The sequence below is a fragment of the Lonchura striata genome, chromosome 23, assembly GCF_050655825.1.
Source record: "Lonchura striata isolate lonStrDom1 chromosome 23, ASM5065582v1, whole genome shotgun sequence".
Taxonomy (NCBI): domain Eukaryota; kingdom Metazoa; phylum Chordata; class Aves; order Passeriformes; family Estrildidae; genus Lonchura; species Lonchura striata.
The window spans coordinates 7,233,593-7,257,934 of record NC_140725.1 but is presented as its reverse complement, the minus strand read 5'-3'; the positions used below and the strand labels follow the sequence as shown (position 1 = coordinate 7,257,934).

The window sequence follows — 24,342 nt, the reverse complement described above, 5'->3', positions numbered from 1 at the left end:
GTTCCTACTTGCTTTGTAACCCAAAAAGTAGGAATCATCACCTCCACCACCACCCCACGAACCACCACTGCTCCAGCACAAAGGATTAGACTTCATTTGCATTTGTCTTGATATTTCAAACAGCTTTACAACATTTTGTTTTGTTTTGGTTTTTTTTTTTTTTTTCTTTAAACACTGTTATAATTCCCTACATTTTGCATGTTGGAAATGAAAAAAAAAGGATTACCTTGGGGAAATGGGATTCTGTCTGGTTGTGCATCTGCTCATCTCACATTAATGAACATGGAGACGCATGCTTAAAAGTATTTAAAAAAATATTAAAGGGAGATTTGCAAGTGTATTTAGGCCCCTGAAGAAGCACAAAGGCTGACAGTGACATTTATAGAAGTGTCTCAGCGGGTCCGGCACATTGTGTTAAACACCCCTGTGGTTTGGTCCGTTTGGTCCATAGCTGTCCACCTGCTTTTCCAGGTATTTAAGGATATTTTATGCCTGGTTTTAGAGTTAAGACTTCACAGTGGCTTCCCAGGGGCAGAGCTCCCTCAAGGCGTTGCCCACACGGGCACAGAAGTCTTTAAGACCCTCCTGTGAGCTGCCTAATTTTATGTATCTCATTTTAAAGCCAGACTTTACCCTTCCTGCTTAATGCTGAACCAAACAGATCCCTTTAATCCAGATCATGTTCATGTAGATTAGCAAACAGAATTGCTCTAAAGATTTTGTAATTTGATATTCATCTCAAGTCAATTTATATTGATGGATTATTCATTTTATTTCTGTGTCATGAAATGAACTCTGAATATTAAATTTATCATAATCGCTGCTGCAGCTGCTGCTTATAAATATGTCTTAAATACACAGTAGAATCGCTTTGATTCAATAAATCTTTATTTCTATTCAGCATTTCCATCACTCTCCTGCAGAAATCCCAGAGACAGATTTCTAGGGACACAGGGGCAGATAATTACCTGAGCAGTGCAATAACCACGCTGAGATTTATGCACTATTTTTCCAAGGGTTTTATCTGAGTGGTGCCATAGCATCCTTGATTTCAATCCCTAAAGGAAGTGCCTGTGCTGCTCTGAGCCCTGCTCTTTGCCATGGTGCTAAAACCCACACCCGGTGTGTGTCCAGAGGTACCAGACCCTCCCGCCCTGAGGGGAAAGGTTAAACAGGAATGGTTCAGCCCTCACTCATCCAAACCCACCTTTCACTGCATGCATTTCCCCCGGAGCCTCCTAAACCCCCTCAACAAACCCCTCCAAGCTGCCTGGTGGTGCAGGTTCAGGTTAGGGTTAGGAAGAGTTCACCCTGCCCAGTTCCCCTGGGAAACAGCGGATCCTAAGCCCAGCCCTCCTCCCCGTGGCTGGCAGAACCCCTGCGAGCTGCAGCCGAGATAAATCCAATTCTTGCCAAGCACAGCACTAATTTGTGATCAGTGGGAGTGAGATCCTCCGTGCAGGGTTTAAAACACGGCTGGGGAAGCAGCGGCTGCCAGGACGTGCAGCAGCAGTAGCATCACTCCAGGGTTGGAGTCCAACCCTCAGCTAACTCTGCTCTGGCTCCTTCCCTTCGAGATTCCTCCTTTATGTAACTCCAGGTTGTCAGCTGGCCTCCCAGGAGATGTAAAAAAGCTCTGGTATTTTGTACAGTTATGCATGCAGCAAACAGTAGTTCTGTACGTGCTGTCTCCGTCCTTGGCTTGGGGTTTAAATTTCCAGTGGGATTTGCCGAGCAGATAATTCTGGAATTCTGGAGTGGCTGCAGGCTCCAGCGTGCATGTAGGGATGGCTGGTGACACTGTACTGGGGCTTGCACTCTCTGTAAATTCCAACGAGATTGTAAAAGGGGATAGTAGTGACTGTATGATTTTGGCTCTCTGGTGCCTTTCATCTGTCAATGTTTTTGTGCTTTCGAAAGTTGCAATAAATAAACCTCGTGCTACATCTAGCAAGTCAGTTGTTTTGTATTCCTCAGCAAACCTGGGAAGGTTGTCCCTAGCAGTGTTCTGAGCCCGTAGCTCCTATCAGGAGGTGAAGTCACAACCCTAAAAGTTTAATTTTTGAGGGTTCTGAGTGTCTCCTGCTGCTGATTTCCTCACTGTCACCTCCATGCCCACAGCCACCAGCTCAAGACCATTCCTGCTGTTAAATGGTTCAAATGGTTCCTGGCACTGTTTTGCTCTGGGCCTTTTGTCATCAAATTCCTGTCACTTTTAGGGACATAGGACTGCACAGGGGCCATTCCCAGGAGGCTTCCAGGATGGGTGTGTGGATGGTGTGGACATGGGGCTGACCTGGCCCCAAGGACAGACAGCAGCCCTGGGTGCATTTAACGCTCTGAGCTGAGCTCCTGAAATTCCTGGGCAAATTTGAAATGCTTGACCCCAGCTCTGCAGAGCAGCTTTTGAGTGAGTCCATCCCTCCTCCTGCTGAGCATCCCGTGGCAGTTCCAGCAGCTGGGCGGGCTGGGTTATATCCCGCTGGATTCCGTAGGACTCTGTTGGAGCTGCTCACTCTGTGGCTTCCCCCAAAACCAGGGGAGACAAAGAGGCTCCACTGGGGTGATTCATCCCCCTACAGACAAGGCTGAGGTGAGGCAGGTGAGTCACGGGGGCAGCTGCCACTCCTGCCAGCCAGAGCCAAGGGTGACCAGCTCTGCCCCAGCCTTCCGGGGCTGCCTGCAGGCCAAAACCCCTCTAAAAACTGCCCCCAGCTGCCTGCAGCCTGTTTCCATCAGTGTGAGGATATGGATCCAGGACATGGATTCGGCTGAATGTCAGAGTGACTGTGTGAGAAGTGACCTGGGGAAAGGCATCTGCTTTCCTTTCTCTGGAGATCCCTGGGTTTGTCCTGTTGGGCTGTAGGGGACCAACACCCCAACATTTAATTCCAGGTGTGGAGAGCTCTCCCTGGCTTTGTCCCAGGATTTAGGACACCCCAACATTTAATTCCAGGTGTGGAGAGCTCTCCCTGGCTTTGTCCCAGGATTTAGGACACCCCAACATTTCATTACAGGTGTGGAGAGCTCTCCCTGGCTTTGTCCCAGGATTTAGGACATCCCAACATTTAATTCCAGGTGTGGAGAGCTCTCCCTGGCTTTGTCCCAGGATTTAGGACATCCCAACATTTAATTCCAGGTGTGGAGAGCTCTCCCTGGCTTTGTCCCAGGATTTAGGACATCCCAACATTTAATTCCAGGTGTGGAGAGCTCTCCCTGGCTTTGTCCCACAATTTAGGACATCCCAACATTTCGTTCCAGGTGTGGAGAGCTCTCCCTGGCTTTGTCCCAGGATTTAGGACATCCCAACATTTAATTCCAGGTTGGAGAGCTCTCCCTGGCTTTGTCCCAGGATTTAGGACATCCCAAGATTTAATTCCAGGTTGGAGAGCTCTCCCTGGCTTTGTCCTGTTAGGATTTAAGGGGCAACATCCCAACATTTCATCCCGGGTTGAAGAGCTCACCTGCATTTATTTTGTTAGGATTTAGAGGGCAACATCCCATTATTCCATTCCAGGTGTGGAGAGCTCTCCCTGGCTTTGTCCCAGGATTTAGGACGTCCCAACATTTCATTCCAGGTGTGGGGAGCTCTCCCTCATCCCACCCACAGAGGCAGCTTTGATGTTTATGTCCATCCTGTAACAAACAACGTTCATCGTGTCGGTGAGGTGTCAGGGCATGACTTAAACCTTGGGCTAGACAAGGTTTAGACACAAAACCCCCTCAACAAGTGGCAATATAACAGTGAAAAAGCAGATTTGGCCCTGGGAACGTATGGGGAGGTTGAGGATTCTTTTCTCCCGTGGGTTTTGTGGCTTTCTCTGGGCTGTGCCCTTGGCAACGGGGTTGCAGAGGAAGGAAATCACCCAGGAGAGCTGATTTATGTCAGGCTAGGGTGGCTGAAATCCAAATTTGTGTGAATGTGTGCGAATGTGGGGGAAACCTGGAGGTTCAGTGCACGAATTCTGCAGCTGCCTCCCCTCCAGAACCTTTCAGATGTGCATTTCAGAGAGAGGATAATCCAGGGACAGAGACTTGGGAACAGACACCCCACATGCTCAGAGTCACCCCAGCCACCACGCTTCTCTCCATCCTTCATTTTTCCAGTTGGTAAGAGCTGGATAACCTGGAGGGAGCAATTAAAAATCTCGTCAGGGGTCACAGTAAGCACACCACAACCCTCAGGGCCCCAGATCCAGCAGCAGGGCCCCGTTTGTTAGGGGGTGCCCCAGTTCCAGCCCCTGGTCAGGAGCAGCGCTGGGGAGCCGCTGGCTCTGCTGGGGCTGTTTGCTCTGTGTGTGCCTGCCAGTGATTCTGTCTGTAATCATGGATTGTTTTGCTCTTTTGGGGAGATAGGTTCATTTGCCTTCGCTCCTTTCTAATGAAGGTCGAAAAGATATAACTAGAGCTGAGAAGGAAGAGGAGAAAAGGGGAAAATCAGAAGAAGAGGCTCTTGTGACCAAGCGAGGGGAGCCAGTGAGGATCAAGATCTTTGAAGGAGGGTGAGTGTCTCATTTTATTTCTCTTCTTGTGTCTCACACTTGTGTCGAGTTGTTACAATGATGGCAAGGTGCCACTGGAGGTGAGCAGATGGAGCTGGATTTCAGTTTGTTTTCCACAGCCACTGTTATAAAACTCAGCCCTCCAGATCTGGAGTGCATTAATTTCCTATTTTTGAGCTGTCTTTAAGTCAGCAGTCACCTGGATCTCTGTTCCGAGTGGGTGGTGGAGTGAAGAGCACAAATCCATCTCGCAGCTGTCTCTGAGGTGACAGAGGTGCACTCTGTATCTCCTCAATCTTTCCAGAGCCTTCTCCTGAAAATGATGTTCCTGATGGTTGTTCCCATCCCAAGGAGGATCTGGGCAGGTCTTTCCTGATGCCTGGGGTTTGGGTGGGGAACAAAATAAGCATTTTGTTCATGTGATTTCCATCCCACCCAACCGAAATAGCTCAAACCAGAATGGATGCAAGGCCTGAATTTGATGTGTATCTTAAACCTCGGCTCCAGGTAATCCAAGAGAGTGCCTCAGGAATTCAGCACTGGTCTAATGCTGCTGTTTATTTCTTAAAAATTTTAAAAAATAGCTCACAAGTAATGTGTCTGTGGGTTGCAATTAAAGACCATCCTTCCTGGGTGTTGCAGAGGGGGACAAATTGGTGCAAGCAATTTCCAACAGGATTTATCACTTCTGCTCTTGCTGTTGGGTGGTCTTGGTTTCTGTGTGTTAGAAAAAGGCTTTCATTAGGCTGTGCTTGTGGTTTTTCTGCTGTTGAAATTTGCTTTTATTTTAAAATACCTTGTTAGCAGATGGTGAAACTAGCAAAGCAAGAGGGAAAAATCAGTGCTTTGGGACAGGAAAACTGCTTGTTGGTCAGAAGAGCTCAGCTCTGCCCCAGCTGTGGGCTCTGTGTGCCCAGCTCAGGTCTGGGCAGGGAGTGGGGGATGCAAAGAGCCAAACAGGGCCAACCCTGCTGTGGCTGTGGCCTGACATGACTCAGGAGCAGCAGAATGAGAGATTTGATGGGTTCAGTCAATCTGTCACCTCCTGTAGCATACGGGACCCCTGGGACCCACTGGGATGGGTTCTGTTCCCTTCAATCCCATGGGAGCCTCAGCTCCCCTGCACTGGGGGGTCCCTGTGGCTGCTCGGGGGAACTCTTGAATTCCTTCCTGGCCCTGATTGAAGCAGCTCAGCATTACCATGACTGAAAATCCCCCTGCCCCTCTCAGAGCAGCTCGCGGGGCCCTCAGTGCTGCACCCCTCATGCTGTGTTCACACAGGGGTGGTTTTGTCCCCAAACAACCAAGGGACAGCAGGGTCTGTGCTGCTGTCAGGATCTGATGCTGATGATTATTTCTTTAAAATTTTAAATTGCTCTTCCTGTTTGCGGCCATTCCCAGGATGGGCTCTGAGAGCAGAGGGCTGGGGACGCTCAGGCCGAGTCCTTCTGCGTGGCAGACACAAACCAGAGCTCTGTGCCATCCAGCACCAGGGACTGTGCCGGCCATCCTGAACTGGTGTTGGGTTTAATTTTAAACTCCCTGTGGCTCTGCCCATGTCCCTCTGGCTGGGACACACCAGGAGGGCACAGCAATGAATTCCATGCCTGAATTCCATGTCTGGATGCCATGGCAGTGCCCAGGGCCAACAGGACAGGCTGTGCTCCCAGGCTGCTCCGGGATGCTGTTGAGGCAGAATGGGAATGAGGAGATTGAGTCAGAAGGCTGAGAGAGTAAAGCTCTGATTTATTTCAAAATGCATCGCTCTTTATACACAGCTTCATCCATGCCAATTCCATTGGTCCTGAAGTAAAAACAACTCAAACCATTGGTGTACAGTGCATGATGCACAGTGGTAGAACTTGACTATAAACAATGTGAACAACAAGAGAGATAAAGAACCTTATTTACATTCTTTTCTAACAGATTCCCAGGCTTCTGCCTGGTTAGAAACTCTCCTTTTCTCTCTTTGCCTGAATCTGAGACAGACAGCTCCATGTGCTCCCTGCCTCATTCCCACCAGGTTCTGGGGTCAGGGTGTTCAGCCCCAGCAGCCAGGACCTTTCCTGCTGCTCCCTCCCAGGTGTCTGCCAGGACCTTTCCTGCTGCTCCCTCCCAGGTGTCTGCCAGGACCTTTCCTGCTGCTCCCTCCCAGGTGTCTGCCAGGACCTTTCCTGCTGCTCCCTCCCAGGTGTCTGCCAGGACCTTTTCCTGCAGATAAATCCACAGGGTGCCTGGTCTCTTCTGCAAGCTCCCAGATGGATCAGACTCCCTTTCCTGGCCATCTCTTGAAAATGTTTTACACTGAGTGCAGCAATTTTGAAGACATTATTTCACTCTCTTATTTTGCTTTTTTTTCCCTATAAAAATTTCTTCCTTTACTCATTTTGCCCCTTATTTATTGGTTTCACACTGAATGCTGCTGGCCAGGCCCATCATTCCATGGGGGTGCAGTTGGATTCAAAGCTTTTGGATCCATCCCACGCTTTGTTGTCTCAACCAAGGAGGATATTATAAAGAAATTCACATAAGGTGCAACTCTTTCAGCTCCTTCTTCCCCTCACTTTTTATTTCCTTGGAGCTCTTGCCTTTCTCTCTGCCATCTTCAGCACTTTTCCTTCTGTAGAGTCATCTGCCTTCCCCAATCCCATCACTTTCCCCCTCAGAGCACTTCCAGGACCATCTCTGAGATTTCTCCTGCTGCTCTCCAACCTCCTGGTTGGAATTTTATTCCTTGGCTTTCAGGGAAGACCAGAAAAGCCAAATTTCTTCTTTTCGCGATTCCCACTTGTAAGGCAGGAAGTCATGAACCCCCCCAGAGGTCTGGGGGCAGCTTGGCTCCCCTGGTCTCCCTTGGAGGCATCTCTTCCACAGCTCTGCTGTCAGAATCTGAGGTATTGATGATTCTGAGATTGTAGAAAGTCTCTGTCTGTCAGCCCTGCTGCCAAAGCAGAAGCCATAATTGGTCTGTGCTGGTTTCCAGGTTGTTTATTCTGTTTATCTCTAACATGTTCTGCTGCCCTGCCCAGCTCTGTCCTGCAGGGCAGCGTGTGGGGCTCTGCCCTCAGTGGGATGTTACAAACATTAAATACCAGAAACTCCCTGGGCTGCATTTACAAGAACGTGCCAATATCTGTCACCTACGTTGGACAGTGTGTCCCCAGCCTGAACCAACAGAAAAATGCCAACACCACAGTGAGATATGGAGGGCATGAAGAAGGAGAAAAAGGACAAGGCACACCCAATTTCCTCCATCTTGTCCCCTTTGGACCCCTCATCTAGAATCCTAAAATTTTACTTTTGCACCCGTGCCACACTTAATTATGACTTCTATCAAACACTCAGAGCTTGTAATTCATCTTGTAAGATTGAAAACTCTTTTCCATGGACAGAGATCACAGCCAGTGTCTCTGGGGGCTCTGTCCAGGGGGGTTCCTGACCCCTGCCAGGGTCCCAGACCTGCCAGGGAGCCAGAGGGAAGCTCTGGATTCCGACACTCTGGGAGCGGATGGCTCCTTTGGTTTCCCCCTGGGGCGGGGTTGGGATCCAGCACTTGCAGGTTCCTTGAGCCTGGAGGTTCCTTGAGCCTGGCTTTGGGATCAGGGCTCAGCAGTGCCGGGTGTGGGGCTCAGTCCTTCTCTCCCTCTCTGCGTGAAGGATTTGTGGTGCCAGCTCAGGATGTGGCCCTGGGGTCCCAGGAGGAGCTGGCTGTGGAGGTTTCCAGCTCCTGGTGAGTTCCCAGCCCTTCCAGCACCGGGCTCCTGGTGGGAAGGGGCTCTGCAGACCCTTTCAGCCTCTCTGGTGCCTGAAAGCCTCAGGAGGGACGTGCATGGTCCTGCCTTAACCTCTCCACATTAAACTGGGGCTGGGGTCCATGGAGATTTCCATTGGAAGAACAAATTCCTCTTGGAGAGGAACTGAGTGCCTTGAGGTCACTCCATGTGTAATTTCAGTCGCAGCTTTTTATTTGAAATCCTGGGATTCTGTCAGGCTGGATCAATCCCCATTCTGAGCAGATGGCCCCAGTCCTTGCTGGGACGTTGGAGTCATTTGACACCCCAAGGACGGGCTGGAGGCTGCAGAGGCTCCTCGGGTTGTGCTTGGGAGAACCATTAAACAGCCAGGTCAATGCCTGAGCTCCTCAAGGAGCGAATCAAAATATCCACTGGGCTTGTCCTGAGGGATGCTGTGGTGGTCTGGAGCAGGGAACATGATCTCTGAAGGTCAGGCTGGCCAGCATTGCCACAGGAGAAGTGCTGTGGTTCCTTGGTGGCTCGGTGTCACCTTCATCACCCCCCTGGGGCGCCCATTCTGCAATCTGACATCATGGAACCAGAGACTGGTATCGACCTGGTGTGGGAGGGGGTCTGTGCTGCTCTCAGGCTCTGCTCAGGGACGTGGTCCCTGCTTGCTGCCATTGCCACGATGGAACCTGAGAGCAGAGGGGTGGGGACACTCAATCCATATCCTTCTGCTTCACAGCCCAGCCCTCTGTGCTGCTATGGGGACAATTAGTTGGTTTAGTTAATTAGTTAATTACAACCAGTGGGGAAAATGGTACCAAGATATATAAAGCAAAAAACCTTAACTAACATCCCCAAAGCAGTGCCATGTGTAGTGAAAACTACATTTTTCTCTTTGGAAAACTGTTCCTTCTTTACTGCTTTAGGGAAAAAAAAAACAAAAACAAAAACAAAACACTTATGGCTATAACGTTATGATTGGAGGCACAAATATCTGAGTATCCTGGAATTCCCACCTTAAAAAGCACCTTCCCTTCTCATCACCCCATGGAAAAACCCACACATCCACAAGAAGGGCTCTGCACTTCAGAGGGATGCTCAGAGTGGAGCTGTGCCCCAAAGGCTGCTCCGCTCTGCAGTTTGGAGGAATCCAAACCCTTCCCTCTTTGTCTTCACCAAAATGTGACAGAGGTGGAGGTGCCCAGCCATGGGATCTCCTGAACTGGGATCACCTGAATTGGAGTTCTGAAGCCCCATCTCCCTTGGGCCTGGGTGCAGCCCATTCCTGAATGAGTGTGGGGTGCCTGAGGCTGGACTTCACCTTCCCTGGTGAGCACCAGGGCTGAGGGCTGGAGCTGCCGTGTAACCCTTCCCTTCCCTTCCCTTCCCTTCCCTTCCCTTCCCTTCCCTTCCCTTCCCTTCCCTTCCCTTCCCTTCCCTTCCCTTCCCTTCCCTTCCCTTCCCTTCCCTTCCCTTCCCTTCCCTTCCCTTCCCTTCCCTTCCCTTCCCTTCCCTTCCCTTCCCTTCCCTTCCCTTCCCTTCCCTTCCCTTCCCTTCCCTTCCCTTCCCTTCCCTTCCCTTCCCTTCCCTTCCCTTCCCTTCCCTTCCCTTCCCTTCCCTTCCCTTCCCTTCCCTTCCCTCCCCTCCCCTCCCCTCCCCTCCCCTCCCCTCCCCTCCCCTCCCCTCCCCTCCCCTCCCCTCCCCTCCCCTCCCCTCCCCTCCCCTCCCCTCCCCTCCCCTCCTTTGGGGTTTTAGGCACTCAGGGACACCACAGAACCCTGGATCTGCCTCCCTCTGCTTGAACAGCAAAATATTTCCTTCTGGTTGAAGGACGTGGAGAAAATGGTGCTGATTTATCAGATTTGAACATGATCCCTAATTAGTGGATGAATAAGGAGAAAATCCCCCCCTGGGCTGACCCAGAGCTGCTCTGAGCCCCCCTGCCCCTCTCCTCCCAGCTCTTTGCTGTGGGAGCTGTGGTGGCTTCTCGGGGCTGAGCTCACCCCAGCTCTGCCCAGCCTGGAGCGTGGGTCCCTCGGGCGCACCTGCGGAAATCCCCCGGCGCACCTGCACAAAGGCTCTGTGTTCAAGCAGCTGAGCTCCCCGCCTGTGACCTGGCTGCGAGGGGATTTCCTCGGCTGGGATGAGTTCTGAGAATTCTCCGTGTTTGTTTTGGAAGGAGTCGCTCGTCCCAAGGGCAGGGTTTGAGGGGACCAGGGAAGGAGGAATCCGAGGCACTTCCAACTGCCCTGAGCACCAGGGAGAGCCAAGGGCAGCTCCTTTATTTAACATGAAATGTGGAATCAGGGATTATCCAGGGTAGGAAGGAGCTGCAAGGATCCTGGAGTCCTGGCCCTGCACAAAGGCCCCAAATTTACCTGCAAACCTGGCAGTGAACCCACTCAGAGCCCCAGGGCGGTGTCTGGAGTGGGAACACACCTCTGTGGAGCAAGGCTGGGCTTAAACAGGAATCACAGGATCCCGGAATGGTTTGTTTGGAAAGGGAACTTAAATCCCAACCGCCCCTGCCACCCCAGGGACCCCTCCCAGTGTCCCAGGAGCTCCCAGTGTCCAGCCTGGCCTTGGGCACTGCCAGGGATCCAGGGGCAGCCACAGCTGCTCTGGGAATTCCAGCCCAGCCCCTGCCCACCCACATGGCCAGGAATTGCTTCCCAATATCCCACCCAAATCTCCCCATTTCCAGTCTGAATTCCATTCCAATTCCATTCCCTGGGTCCTGTCCCTCCATCCTTGTCCCCAGTCCCTCTCCAGCTCTCCTGGAGCCCCTCCAGGCCCTGCAGGGGCTCTGAGCTCTCCCTGGAGCTTCTCCTCTCCAGGGGAGCACCCTCAGCTCTCCCAGCCTGAATATTTTGCTCCATTCCTATATATAAGCAAACAATTCCTGTAATTTACATTTTTGAGTGAGAGGGGTTTTCCTGAGTCTGTTTGCTTTTCATGGCCAGGAGGAATTGGTGCTCAGACTTTTCCGTGAGGGCGGCTGGTGCCAGACTGACCACTCAGCATCCACTGGAGCATCTCCGGGGGGTTTGGCTGCTGGATTTCCCCTGTGCTGGGAAGTGCTGAGCAGGAACTGCTGCCCTCCCTGCAGAGCCCTCCTGGGAGTCTCAGAATCAGGGGATCACAGCGTGCTTTGGGTTGGAAGGGACCTTAAAGCCAATCTCATCCCAACCCCCTCCATGGGCAGGGCTGCCCCCCACGAAATCCCGCCCTGGATGTGCCAAGCTCTCCCTGCAGCACCAATTTAAAACCTCAAGCATCAGCCTGTGCACTGGAGTTTATGCTGCTGCCCTAAAGGATATTTTGATTAAAAAGTGGGATTTGTGTGTGGGATTTCTGGTTGTTTTTCAACCAGAACTTCACCAGCAGTGCAGAGGGGGGTTCACGTCCCTCTGAGCCCCCAGGCACAGCCCTGTTACCCAACAGCTCCAAACACCATTCACCCCATCGTGGTGGGAAGAAGGCAGAACAAACCTGGACTGGGCAGGGCTCAGCTGAGCAAAAGCTCTGGCAGCCCTCCAAAATCCCCTCCAGAGTCACCGGGCCACATCTCCCTCCCAGAATTTGGGTCTCTGCTGGGTTTTCCATGGGGTTTGGGTGTAGCCTGAAGGGTTGTGGCGCTCCCACTCGCCAGGATCTATCCTGGGTGCCGAGGGAAGGTTCTGGAGCTGGGCCAGGGCAGGGCAGGCTGGAGCTCAGGGAAAGGTTCTTCCCCCAGAGGTGCTGGCACTGCCCAGGCTGCCCAGGGAATGGGCACGGCCCCGAGGCTGCCAGAGCCCCAGGGATGCCCAGGGTGGGGCTGGTGGGGGGTCCAGGAGCTGGGTCAGTGATCCCTGTGGATATTCCAGCTCAGGATTCCCAGGGTGGGATTGTTGGGGGTCTGGGCAGGGTTTGGATTTGGGATTGATCATCCCTGTGGGTCCACATTCCATGATTCTGTGAGAGTGAGGGATGGGGGAGATGAAGGATGGGTGAGAACTTTGGACAGCGCTCCAGGGATGCCCAGGGTGGGGTTGTTGGGGTCCAGGAGCTGGATCAGTGATCCCTCTGGATCCTCACTCTGGATATTGCACAATTCTCCTAAAAGAACCCAAAATCTCTTTCAGCAGCTTTACACCTTTGTTGTTGTTGTTGTTGTTGTTTTTTGATAACACAAAACCCCCACTTTTTCTGCTTAAAAACCTAATCTAAAGGAGACAAAACACAGTGTGGCAATTTAAGGGAGGAGAGATTTTTAAATTTTCCCAATGCTGGCAAGATGAAAGGGGGAATTGTTCAAGAGACAGCTCAGCTGCTTGAAAGATGCATTCCTTAAAAAGAGGAGAGAAAAACAGCAAGGAGAGAAAAATATTTGCAAAATGAAAGGAATCTGTGGTTTTTGCTTTGGAAATCATTATATTCTTACATTGAAATATACTTGAAAGCCAATATGACAAAAAGCTTCAATTCCACAGGAAGCATATGGGGTTTTTTTCTTCCTCCCCATAAAGCGTCTTCATGAAAACTTGGATTTTTCTTGTTAATTTTTGCTTTAGTTAAAAAGAAAATATTTTCCCTGGTAACTCAGGGAACAGTCAAAGCGAAAAATCAATTTTTTCCACTGGTTTGTTCAGGAAATCTTTTCTTGGATGGAGGTAGAGGGTGGGAAACAGCACTGGGAAGAGGAGGAAAGGCAGAAATTTAACTGCAGAGTCAGAGCAGGAGCCGCAAAGCAAAGGTGTCGCTGGCTAGGCTCTGAGCTTGGCCACTCAGCTGGGTGAGCGTGTTCTCATGGGATGGAAATCCCATCTCATCCCATGACCCAGGGTGCTCTCATGGGATCCCAGCCTGGGGTGGGGTGGGAGGGATGGAAATCCCAATCCATAGCCCCGTAGTGCTTTTAGTGAGATCCCAACCTGGGGTGGGGTGGGAGGGACTGAAATCCCATCTCATCCCATATCCCAGGATGTTCTCATGGGATCCCAGCCTGGGGTGGGGTTGAAGGGACTGAAATCCCATCTCATCCCATATCCCAGGATGTTCTCATGGGATCCCAGCCCGGTTTGGGGTTGAAGGAAATGAAATCCCATCTCATCCCATATCCCAGGATGTTCTCATGGGATCCCAGCCTGGTTTGGGGTTGAAGGAAATGAAATCCCATCTCATCCCATATCCCAGGATGTTCTCATGGGATCCCAGCCTGGTTTGGGGTTGAAGGAAATGAAATCCCATCTCATCCCATATCCCAGGATGTTCTCATCCATCCCCAGCCTGGTGTGGGGTGGGAGGGATGGAAATCCCATCTCATCCCATCCCCCAGGGTGTTCTCATGGGATCCCAGCCTGGTTTGGGGTGGAAAGGACTGAAATCCCATCCCATCCCATCCCATCCCATCCCATCCCATCCCATCCCATCCCCCAGGCTGCTCCAAGCCCCCTCCAGCCCATCCTGTGTGAGAGCTGGCAGAGGGAAGCTGTGGGGTGGCTGCAGCACATCCCTGCCCAGAGCTGCCCGCCAGGAGCTCCTGGAGAGAAATCTTCTATAAGGAAAAAAAGATACAATATTCAAAGAGACATATTATAAGATAAAATATATAATATAGTATAATATTATAATTCTTATCCACTCTATTATATATAATAATTATAATCTATTATATAATTATATATTATATAATATAATTGTAGAAATATTATATATATTATATTTATTATAGATTTGTTATATATTATATATTACAATATCACTATAAATTATATTCTATTATATCATATCATATTATATCATATTACATACCATATTATATATATTACATTATATTATATTTAAATTATTAGAGATATAATTAATATATTATATTACAAATATTATTATATATTATATAAGATATAAGATATAATTATATATATATATATATATATATATATTTATTTATTTATTTATTTATTTATTTATTTATTTTCCTTAATAAGTTTTTTATAATACAGAAATAACCTCGAGTTATTCACTTTGAATCAGGGGGTTAGTTCCTGTTGGGGCAGCTCTGGAACCACGGCTGGAGCTTCAGGCACGACCCCAAATGTTACAAGCGCAGCGTCCCAGGCTGGTTCGGGGTGGGAGGAACCCTAAAGATCACCTCATGCCCACGCCTCGGGCAGGGAATGCTGGCACAGCTCCGGGCTCGCAGCTCCATGTTTTCCTTGCTTTTAGGGCAATTCCTGTGGGTTGGAACCTTTGGGAATGGACCTGAAGGGGCTGTGCAGAGCAGCTCAGCATCACCCACAGCCATCTTCTTCCTTTGGTGTCTCCTTAGAGATGGGGGTGAAAAACACCCCAGTAAATCTCCCAAAACCCGATTAAACTCCTCCAAACCCCATTAAACATCCCAAAACCCCATTAAGCCCCCCAAAACCCGATAAAATCCCTCCAAACCCCAATAAACCTCCCAAACCCCATTAATTCCCCCCTAAAACCCCATTAAACCCTTCCAAACCCCACCAAAACCCCCAAAATCTGATTAAACCACACTAAACCCCAGTAAACCCCTCCAAACTCCTTTAAACCCCCCAAAACCCATTAACTCCTCCAAACCCCATTAAAACCCCACCAAACCCCATTAAAACCACACCAAACCTCATTAAAACCCCACCAAACCTCATTAAAACCCCCAAACCCCATTAGACCCTCCAAACTCGACAAAGTGGGCTCATTCTGCAGTTTATCCCTATTTTCCCAGGAAATCCAACAAACTCAGAGGGATTTAGGTTCTGGTCTGGTTTCCTTTGTCATTTTTCCCCCGTTCTCTCTGCAGCCAGCCCCGTCCTCGTGGGTGCTCATTTCCCACAGCCAATTATTCCAAAATGTTGTTCTGCAGCTTCCTGCCTGACCTCGTGTGGGATGCTCGAGTTTCCACACGGATTTCCTTCCCCCTGAGAGCCCTGTGAGCATCCAAGCTCTGGGATTCCCCCCGTGGTCCCTGGTGGGGGAGGAGGAGGAGGAGGAAGAGGAGGAAGAGGAGGATGCTCTTCCTGAGCCCAGCATCCCCAGGGGTTTTCCCAGCATTTTACTCCGCTCACCACGGGTTTTATTTTCTGTCTGACAAGAATTCCTGTTTGTTCCCAGCTCCAGTCAAGACTTAACAAATGGGATCAAGCAGGAAAATGCCTCAGCTGCCTGTCACAGGTGCCTGGGGTACCTGGCTGGGACCTGTGTCACCTGTGGGGAGTGAGGGGTGCCCCAGTGCCACACTGAGCACTAAAGGAATTTAAAATCTACTCATTATTGCATTTTTACAAGCAATTTCTTTGCTTGTAACACCAGAGAGATGCAAGGATCAGACCAGGTGGGTAAAGAGGAGCAGCTCCTGCTCTGAGGTGGGCACACAATGGGTGCCTGGGGAGCACAAAGCAGGATTTCCCTTTCTTCATGAATTCAGGGAGCACTGCCCTGCTTGGGGATCTCCTCCATGCCTCGTTTGTGGCCCTGCAGCCCACCCTGCAGGGTGCAAAATCAAGGATGGCAGGTGTGGTGTTGCATTTTTAGACTTTGTGGCTCGCCTTGGAGCTGGTTAGACCATTCCCAGGTCTGGAGTTTTCATGGAATTCACAGAATTCATGGAATCACCAGGTTGGCAGAGACCTTCCAGACCATCGAGTCCAGCCCAGCCCAGCCCCTCAACTCAACCCTGGCACCCAGTGCCACATCCAGGCTTGTTTCAAACACACCCAGGGATGGTGACTGCACCACCTCCCCGGGCAGCCATTCCAGAGCTTTGTCACTCTTGCCATGAAAAACTTTCTCCTGACACCCAGCCTGGATTTCCCTGGGGCAGCTGAGGCTGTGTCCTCTGGTTCTGTCAGCTCCTGGAGAAAGAGCCCAGCCCAGCTGGGCACAGGCACCTTTCAGGAGCTGCAGAGAGCGCTGAGGTCACCCTGAGTCTCCTTTTCTCCAGGCTGAGCACCCCCAGCTCCCTCAGCCGTTCCTCACAGGGTTGGTGTTCCCAGCCCCTCTCCAGCCTCGTTGTCCCCTCTGGATGTGCTCGAGCGTCTCGAGGTCCTTCCCAAACTGAGGGGTCAGAACTGGACACAACTCCAAGTGCTGCCTCTTTCCTGAACTTTTGTGTAATTTCATCTCATTTTGGGGTCGGGGGTTTGCTATAAAACCCTGAGTGCACAACCCAGGGTCATTCCCTGCAGTGAGGCTGAGGTTTCTGAGGTCTGGGAGGGGAGAAGGGCAACTTGGGGTAGAGTCTGAGGATGGAACCTCTGTGCTGACATGATTTTTATACCATTTTAAAATACAAAATATAAACCAAATGAATTTAGTTTCAATAGAAGTGAGTTAGGAACCAAAATGAACAGAGAACATTCAGGCTAGGAAGTGCCCGTGCGTGTTCCAGGCCTGCAGGGCTGTGGGCAGAGAGGAAATGTCGTGAGCTGGGAGCAAATGTGAGCAAACTCAGCTGTCCAAGAGCAGCTGAAGGAACAGTCAGGAGCATTTCACAGAGCCTCGGTCCCACAGGTGAGGGGATCCGCGTGGAAAGGAGCAGGGTTTGATCAGACAGACAATTTTGGCAGCTGGACAGGGATGGAGAGAGGCAGAAATTGGGCAGAAGGGAAGAGCTGCAATTATCCAGCAGGTAAGGGACAGGCTGGAAGCTCTGAGCTCTCACAACAAAGAGGGGGGAGTGGAATGGAGAGAAAAATGGCTCAGAAATGAGAGAAAATGGCTCAAGTTGCTGGCAGCAGAGGAGGGAAGAGAGGCTGAGAGTCAGAGCTGACCTCAGGATGGGGAAATGCCAAACTCCCAGGAATGGCTGGATGCAGGTACCAGCTAAAAACACTCCTGGTGGTTTTTTATTTGCATTTCCATGGGGGCACCTGCCCTCAGTTCCCTGGGAATCAACATTTCCCTGCCGGTTTAGATGCTTTTCTTTGTCAGGGGGATGAAAATGAAAACGTAGGAGAATTTGTGTGAAGTCCTGCAGCAAATCCCTGATCACCGAGGCTGTCCTCCCTCATCCCGGATTCCCAGGCATGACACAACGCCTGACTCGGAGCCACGGGGTGACAGGGGCCAAATGTCTGCAATAATGAGCTGTGCCTGTGAGCGGAGCATTCATGGGCTGCTGGCAGAGCTCCAGCCTCCGGGGTTTGCACTTCATCCATGCAAAATCCAAGCAGGCAAAGGTTTTTTATCAGATTGACTCAGGATTCAGCGGTTCTTAACATCTGCACAGCCAGGCAGCCTCTCCTGGGCAGGGATGCTGCTGGATTAATCCCTTTTCTGACCCAAAGACGGGGCAACTGAGAGCCGTTTTAAAAATTTTATTTTTTTAAAACTTTGAGAGTTTCCTACAAATTCATTTCCCACAGGATGGCATTTCTGGGAGGCCTTTGGTGGATTCCAAGCCCTGTGCAAGCAGCTAGGAACCTGCTGTGCAAACAGACAGAGCCGGGGCCCAGCTCCTGCTGCTCCATCCGTGCTCCCCTGGGAGCGGGCAGGGAGGTGACTCCGAGAGTGTCACTCTGAGCTGCCTTCTGCGACTGCCTTTTCTGGCACTTTCTAAGGATGTTTTGTTTCTAAAAACATTTAACAATGTTTTCCCCCTTGTTTTGGGGAGAGCTCTCTGCGCAAGGCTGATGCTGATCTGATTCCCGTTTGGCATCCTTTTAATTTTGAGTTTGGGGTTTTTTGTGTGTGTGTGGTTTATTTTTGTTTGTTTGTTTGTTTTTATTTTTATTTTTGTTGTTGGATTTTGTTTTGTTGTTTTTTTTTTCCTTTTAATATTCTCAGTGTAGCTGGTTTTTAGTCCTCTTCAGTATCGACTAGCAGAGAGTCTTGGGGATGGCTAATGGGATGTGGAATTCTTGGTAATGATAGAAATGATTAAGGTCTGAGACTAAAATGTGGCTAAATCATGTTTTTAAAAATGAATTTGGGTGTGTATTTCCTATGAAATCCATCCACTGACCAGGGATCCACCTAGAGAGGGACTTCTGAGAGTGGGAATAAAGCCATTTATAGTAAAAATGTGGTAAACCCCAGCTCAGGGAAGAAATGATGATGTCTGCTCCAGATCAGAAGGCTGAAGAATTTGCTTTATTAAAACTATCCTATATTACATTAATATACTTAATATTAATATATATATAAATATTAATATATTTAAAGAGATACTATCCTATTCTACATACTTACTTCTTACTTACCCATCTAACTCAAACTCGTGACTCTGCTGAGAGTCCAACCCAGCTGGATCCATTGGTCACTGACCCCAAACAACTTCACCAGAATCCAACCCAACCATCACTGCAGGTGAACAATCTCCACACCACATTGCACATGGGGAGAACAAAGGAGCAGAGATAAAGATTGTTTTCTCTTCTTCTCTCTGTGCTTCTCCTGAGGGACAGAATTCTGTCTGTCTGTCCAGGGAATGTGACTGTCACAGCCATCCCCCATCCCAGTTTGAGGTTTCACTTCTGGAGAAGTTTTCCTGTTCTGCAGAGTTTGGGGGGAGCACACAACTCACCCTGCTGTGGGGACGGGGACAGAAGCCAGCGGTGCCACTGGGAGCACTGGGACAGGAGGATTTTCCACTTGCTCCCAGGTGGTGGCTGGGAGAAGGGAAGCAGCTGTGAGCTCTGTCCTGCTGGAAATGGAGCTCTGGAGGTTGAGGATTTCATCCTTGGGCTGCCCAGCCCAGGGAGGTGCTGGATGGAAGGAAAGAGGGGAAGGAAAATTCCAGGAATGGAAAGTTCCAGGGAAGGGGAGGAGAAGAAGGAGAAGGAGAAGGAGAAGGAGAAGGAGAAGGAGAAGGAGAAGGAGAAGGAGAAGGAGAAGGAGAAGGAGAAGGAGAAGGAGAAGGAGAAGGAGAAGGAGAAGGAGAAGGAGAAGGAGAAGGAGAAGGAGAAGGAGAAGGAGAAGGAGAAGGAGAAGGAGAAGGAGAAGGAGAAGGAGAAGGAGAAGGAGAAGGAGAAAGAAAGGAAAGGGGAGGATGGATCACTGCTCCTCCTTGGACATTGCTGGCCTCAGAGAGGTTCCAGAGGCTCTGGGATGTGCCAGGAGCACATGGAGTGAAGACCAACAGGGACAGAGGGACCTGGGCAGAGGCTAATTCTCCTCCAGAAATCCAGGGAATAGCTGGAGGCAAGGATCCAACTTGGAGGCAGGAGTGCAGATAATTTTTTTTTTAAATATCCTAAGTTGCTTTTCACTGTTCAAAAATTATTCAGGTTTTTGGGTTTTGCTTGTCTGTTTGGTTGGGTTTTTGTTTGGTTTTGGTTTTTGATTTGGTTTTGGGTTTGGTTTTTTGGTTTTTTTTTTTGTTTGTTTGTTTGTTTTTCTGTGGGTTCTCTTATGGTGAAGCTTTTCTACCTACTTTTTAGTTTCAGTCCTTTTTTTGAGGAGGAGCTCCCCAGGGAAGAGCTGCAGGCAGATTCGCCCCAAACCTGCAGCCAGGCTCAGTCCCAGATGTCAGGATCCACCAGCCCAGCTCGTTTCTCCAGGCTGGAGCAGTGGGAGAGCTGTGATCTCTCCCTGCAGGTGTCTGAAGGTATTTCCCAGCCCTGCAGGAGCTCAGGGCGTCCCACAGCACCGAGGGGGTGCAGACTCCCTCTTTAGGGAGGAATTCTTGTGTTTGTGTTGAAAATATGAACCCAGCCCAGCTGGAACTGAGGGTTTCTTGCTCCGCAGAGCCTCAAACAAAAAGAAAATGTGACCTAATAAGATGCTAAGCTGCTCTTGCTGCTGTTGAGATATGACTGAAGAATTCCACGGTTTTTAAACGGGAAGAGGGACAGACTGGGGGCAGAGTCTTGGCAAACTCTCCTGGGAATGCTCACCTGGTGTCTGATTTTTTGGAAATTCAGGGGTTTCTGAATGCTTGGGTGCCCTTGTCTCTGTTCCTAACATGGTGTATTTGATCTAAGGGAATAATCAGATGGATGTAGCCAAATTTTACACATTTTATACATTTTTTTCTGCATTTGGGTGCCCTGGCTCCTCATAGACCCCAGACCAACCTGGTTCATGTGGCTGCTCTTGTGGGAGCAGCACAGTAGCGACACGTTCAGAGCTCAAATTCTTTTCCCATATGTTTCAGATCAGCACTTAAATCGGTGCTTTTCAACGTCTGTGGGTGTCTTGACATTCTTACTTAAACAAACCATTTGATGGCAGAATTATGGTGGTTGGAAGGCTGCAAGAGCCTGAGCACTCACAGGGCTCTCGCCAGTGCTTCGGTCCCCTCACAAAACCCCAGCAGCCGTTCCAAGTGTGGGGTTATCTGCAGAGCCTTGGCCTGGGCTGTGCCAGCCAGCTGGGACTGATAAAATAGGAATTTTTTGGAATAAAAAGCCAGCAAGGACCTGAAACCACAGCCCTGTGCTTGGCAGGAGAGCTGGGATTGGGGCTGGTCACTGGGGAGTCCCAGGTGGGGTGAAGTGGCCAAATCCAGCAGATAAAGGAGCCTTGGGGAGCTCAGGCTGGAGGCTGAGCAGGTTTTTCTCTCTCCCAGGAATTCACTATGGCCAAGCACTGTGTATTTTGATGTGCACAATGTACAGGGGATGATGGTTTTTTCAAGCACTGTGTATTTTGATGTGCACAATTTTCAGGGGATGATGGTTTTTTTTCCATGGCTCTGTTGTTGGTTTGTGGGTATTTTCCTGTCCCCTCAATACAGAGAATTACAGCGAGGTGTGTGTGAGAGCAGAGGGTCACAAATAAAGGAGAATTATTGACCCAGGCTGGGAGATTTAGAGCTGCCCCCTGCCAGTCTGGCTGCAGAGTATTCCTAATTACAATAATCTATTATTAATTCAGCTCCTCACGTGTTGGACCTTGAGCTAAATTTGTTGAGCTGGGCTTTCCCAGCAGAGAATTCCTGATCTCTGGGAGGTTCTGTGGGTGTTGGATCTGCAGCTGGGCTTTCTCAGGGCAGAATTCCCAAACTCTGGGAGGTTCTGTGGGTGTTGGATCTGCTAGGACAGAATTCCTAGGCTCTCCTAGGACAGAATTCCCAAGCTCTAGGAGGTTCTGTGGGTGTTGGATCTGCAGCTGTGCTCTTCCAGGACAGAATTCCCAAGCTCTGGTAGGTTCTGTGGGTGTTGGATCTGCTAGGACAGAATTCCAAGGCTCTTCCAGGACAGAATTCCCAAGCTCTGGGAGGTCCTGTGGGTGCTGGATCTGCAGCTGGGCTCTCCAGGAGAGAGCTCCTGGCCCTGGTGCTGTTGGCAGCCCAGGTCTCCAGGGAATGCCAGCATGAAACGCCCTTGGCTGTGCCTGCTGAAGCCCAGGGAGGTTTTATTCCTTTCAGTGAAGAGCATCAGCCTAAACCAGCTCCTAACTCTGCCCCAGCTCCTTCAGGAGCCCCTGGTCCTGCCACTCCCACCCTGCCAGGAATGCTGGAGAGCACAGGATGTGACAGCTGCTTATTTTTGCATGTTTTTGTCTGCATGGCCTTCCTGCCTTCCCTGAGGGAGGGTGACTGGTGTCACCAGAGCCACCAGGGCCTCCAGCAGCTGCGGTCACCCCTGGAGCAGGGCTCTGGGCGCTGTGCCTGGCATCAGATGGCTCCAAGTCCCTCTGGCTCCGTGCAGGGAATCCCCAGCTGGGTTGGTGACCCCAGGAGCTGCTGGTTCTTTGGTCTGAATCAAAGCTGCCTGTCCCAAATGGGGACATTGAGGGGCCCCCTGAGTGTCCCTCCCTGCCCTGAGAGAGGTGCTGCGATTTTAGGGTAGCAGAGGATGATGCTTTGTAACTTTGTGGAGCTCAAAGTGGATCTGTTCTAATCCCAGCAGAGCTGACCACGGGATCCTGGCACATCTGACAGACTCCCCTGCACGCACAAAATGGAGAGCGAGCGTTTGGGGCGGGGAACTGGGAGATGTCCCAGTTGATTTCTTTTTAAGGGGAATATCCTGAAGTGTTAACGCAGGAAGAGGTTTCCTGAAATCCAGGGGGAATGGCCTTTACTCCCCTGATTGCAGAATCACAGAAATGTCAGCTTGGAAAACCCCTCTGAGCTCATTGGGTCCACCTGGCACTGCCAAGGCACCACTGGTGGCTTTTAGGGGACAGGGGCTCCACCACTGCCCTGGGCAGCTGTTCTCCCTCTTTCCACGAGGAATTTACTCCTGAAATCCAACCTGAACCTCCCCTGGCGCAACTTGAGGCTGTTTACTCTCTTCCTGCTACTCTGAGTTTTCTCTGCAAGCCAGACTTGCCCAGCCCGTGTGGAGGTGGCCGCTCCCCTTGAAGGATCTGCCCATTCCTGGGGGTTACTCTGAATGCCAGCCCCGTTCTGCCCCGCCAGGGGAAACTGAGGCAGCGGGGATGCAATCCCTGCAACGGAGCTGCAATCCCCACACACGGCTGGGACAGCTCGCGGGCAGCACGGACCCAGAGGTGCCCAGGACAGCCCTCGGGGCCATCAGCAGCCTGGCGGGGGACTTTTATATTGTTTTTTTTCTTTATTTAATATTTATTTTTCATCCCGCTTGCACGCTGAGCCCCTCCTCCAAAAACTCCTGCGCAAACACAGGCGCGCTCTGCTCGCTGTGTGCTCCCTCTGCGAGGTTTCCACGGGAAACTTTCCAAGCAGGGAGCAGTTCATCCCAAAGGGGAGCGGGGATTTTCCATCTGCCCTGGGAGTGCTCTGCTCCTCCTCCTCCTCCTCCTGCCCGCAGCAGCTCTGCATTCCTGGGAGAGAATTCTGTGCTCCCCGGTGTGTTTTCATCCTTCCTGTGTGGAGTTTTTGGCTTTTAAATGAATTTTAATTTTATTTATTTAATAATAAAATCTAAATAATTTAAAAATAAATAATTAAATAAATCGTTAAATAATTAATAATTATATTTAAAATTAACAATTGAATTTAAACTTTATTTCGATTTTATTTTAGTTATACTTTTTAAATTCTAATCCATTATATTTTATTGTAAGTGATATTATTTTCACTATAATTATAATTTTTTGTGAAGGTTGGGATTAAATGCACTAGATGTTATTTTTTGTTTGGACCTAGATATTTATTCGTTTTTATCTATATTATATTTATATATTTATATACATATCTATATAAATATAGATATAAATATATATTCTTAATATAGTCATAGAAATAATTATATATAATTTTATATATTATATAAAAAACTATATAATATATATTATATAATATATATTATATAATATATATTATATAATATATAATATATAATATATAATATATAATATATAATATATAATATATAATATATAATCTATTATATATTATATATTATATATTATATATTATATATTATATATTATATATTATATATTATATATTATATATTATATATTATATATTATATATTATATATTATATATTATATATTATATATTATATATAATAAATTATATATAATATATTATATATAATATATTATATTTAATATATTATATTTAATATATTATATATTTTATATGTTATTTTATATAATATATTACATGCTATAATATTAATATAATTAGTGTCATACTACTAGTAATAATAATTTTATTAATATTATTATATACACAGAACCTTCTGCACAGCAATCAGTTAAAGGACCAGCTAAAAACCAGCTCAAACTCTGCCCTGTGACAGAGTAGGGCTGGGTTTTTTTAGCTTCAGCTGCAGGGAAATGCCTGGGAAAAAGGAATTATGGGTTTTCCGGGTTTTCCCTCCCGAACTGTGGTACCGAGCGTTCCTCAGCTCCCACTGGAATGCTGAGGGGGTTGAAGTGCAGGTCCTTTCCAGAGCTTTGGCTCTGCTCAGCTCCTCACACATCATCATCATCATCATCATCATCACCACCACCATCACCATCATCATCCCGGGGAATGGAGCTCCAGGAGCTCCAGCCCCGGTCCCCATGGCTCTTCCTGCGGGATTGGGGCTGCCCCAATCCCTGATGGATGATGTGCAGGGAACAGCCGGATCCAGCTCCCCCTGCCTGGGCTGCCCCGGGAAATTGAGGGAATTCAAGGAAATTAAGGAAATCCCAGCCTAATTCCAGCTGGAGCTGGAAGTTTTGACTCCACCTCCCAGAGAAAAGGGCACCCCCAGA

General features: G+C 49.1%; 1 protein-coding gene across 9 annotated transcripts in view; it reads left to right on the top strand.

Annotated features, from left to right (window-relative positions):
* Nucleotides 1–24,342, top strand: part of HIVEP3 (HIVEP zinc finger 3) — a 287,982-nt gene that overhangs the window by 227,490 nt on the left and 36,150 nt on the right. For all 9 annotated transcript variants that reach the window (XM_021528378.4, XM_021528379.4, XM_077788482.2 and 6 more), the window contains one exon: nt 4,357–4,502. In XM_021528378.4, coding sequence (XP_021384053.3) covers nt 4,357–4,502 — 146 coding nt within the window. The remainder of the gene's footprint in view (nt 1–4,356; nt 4,503–24,342) is intronic.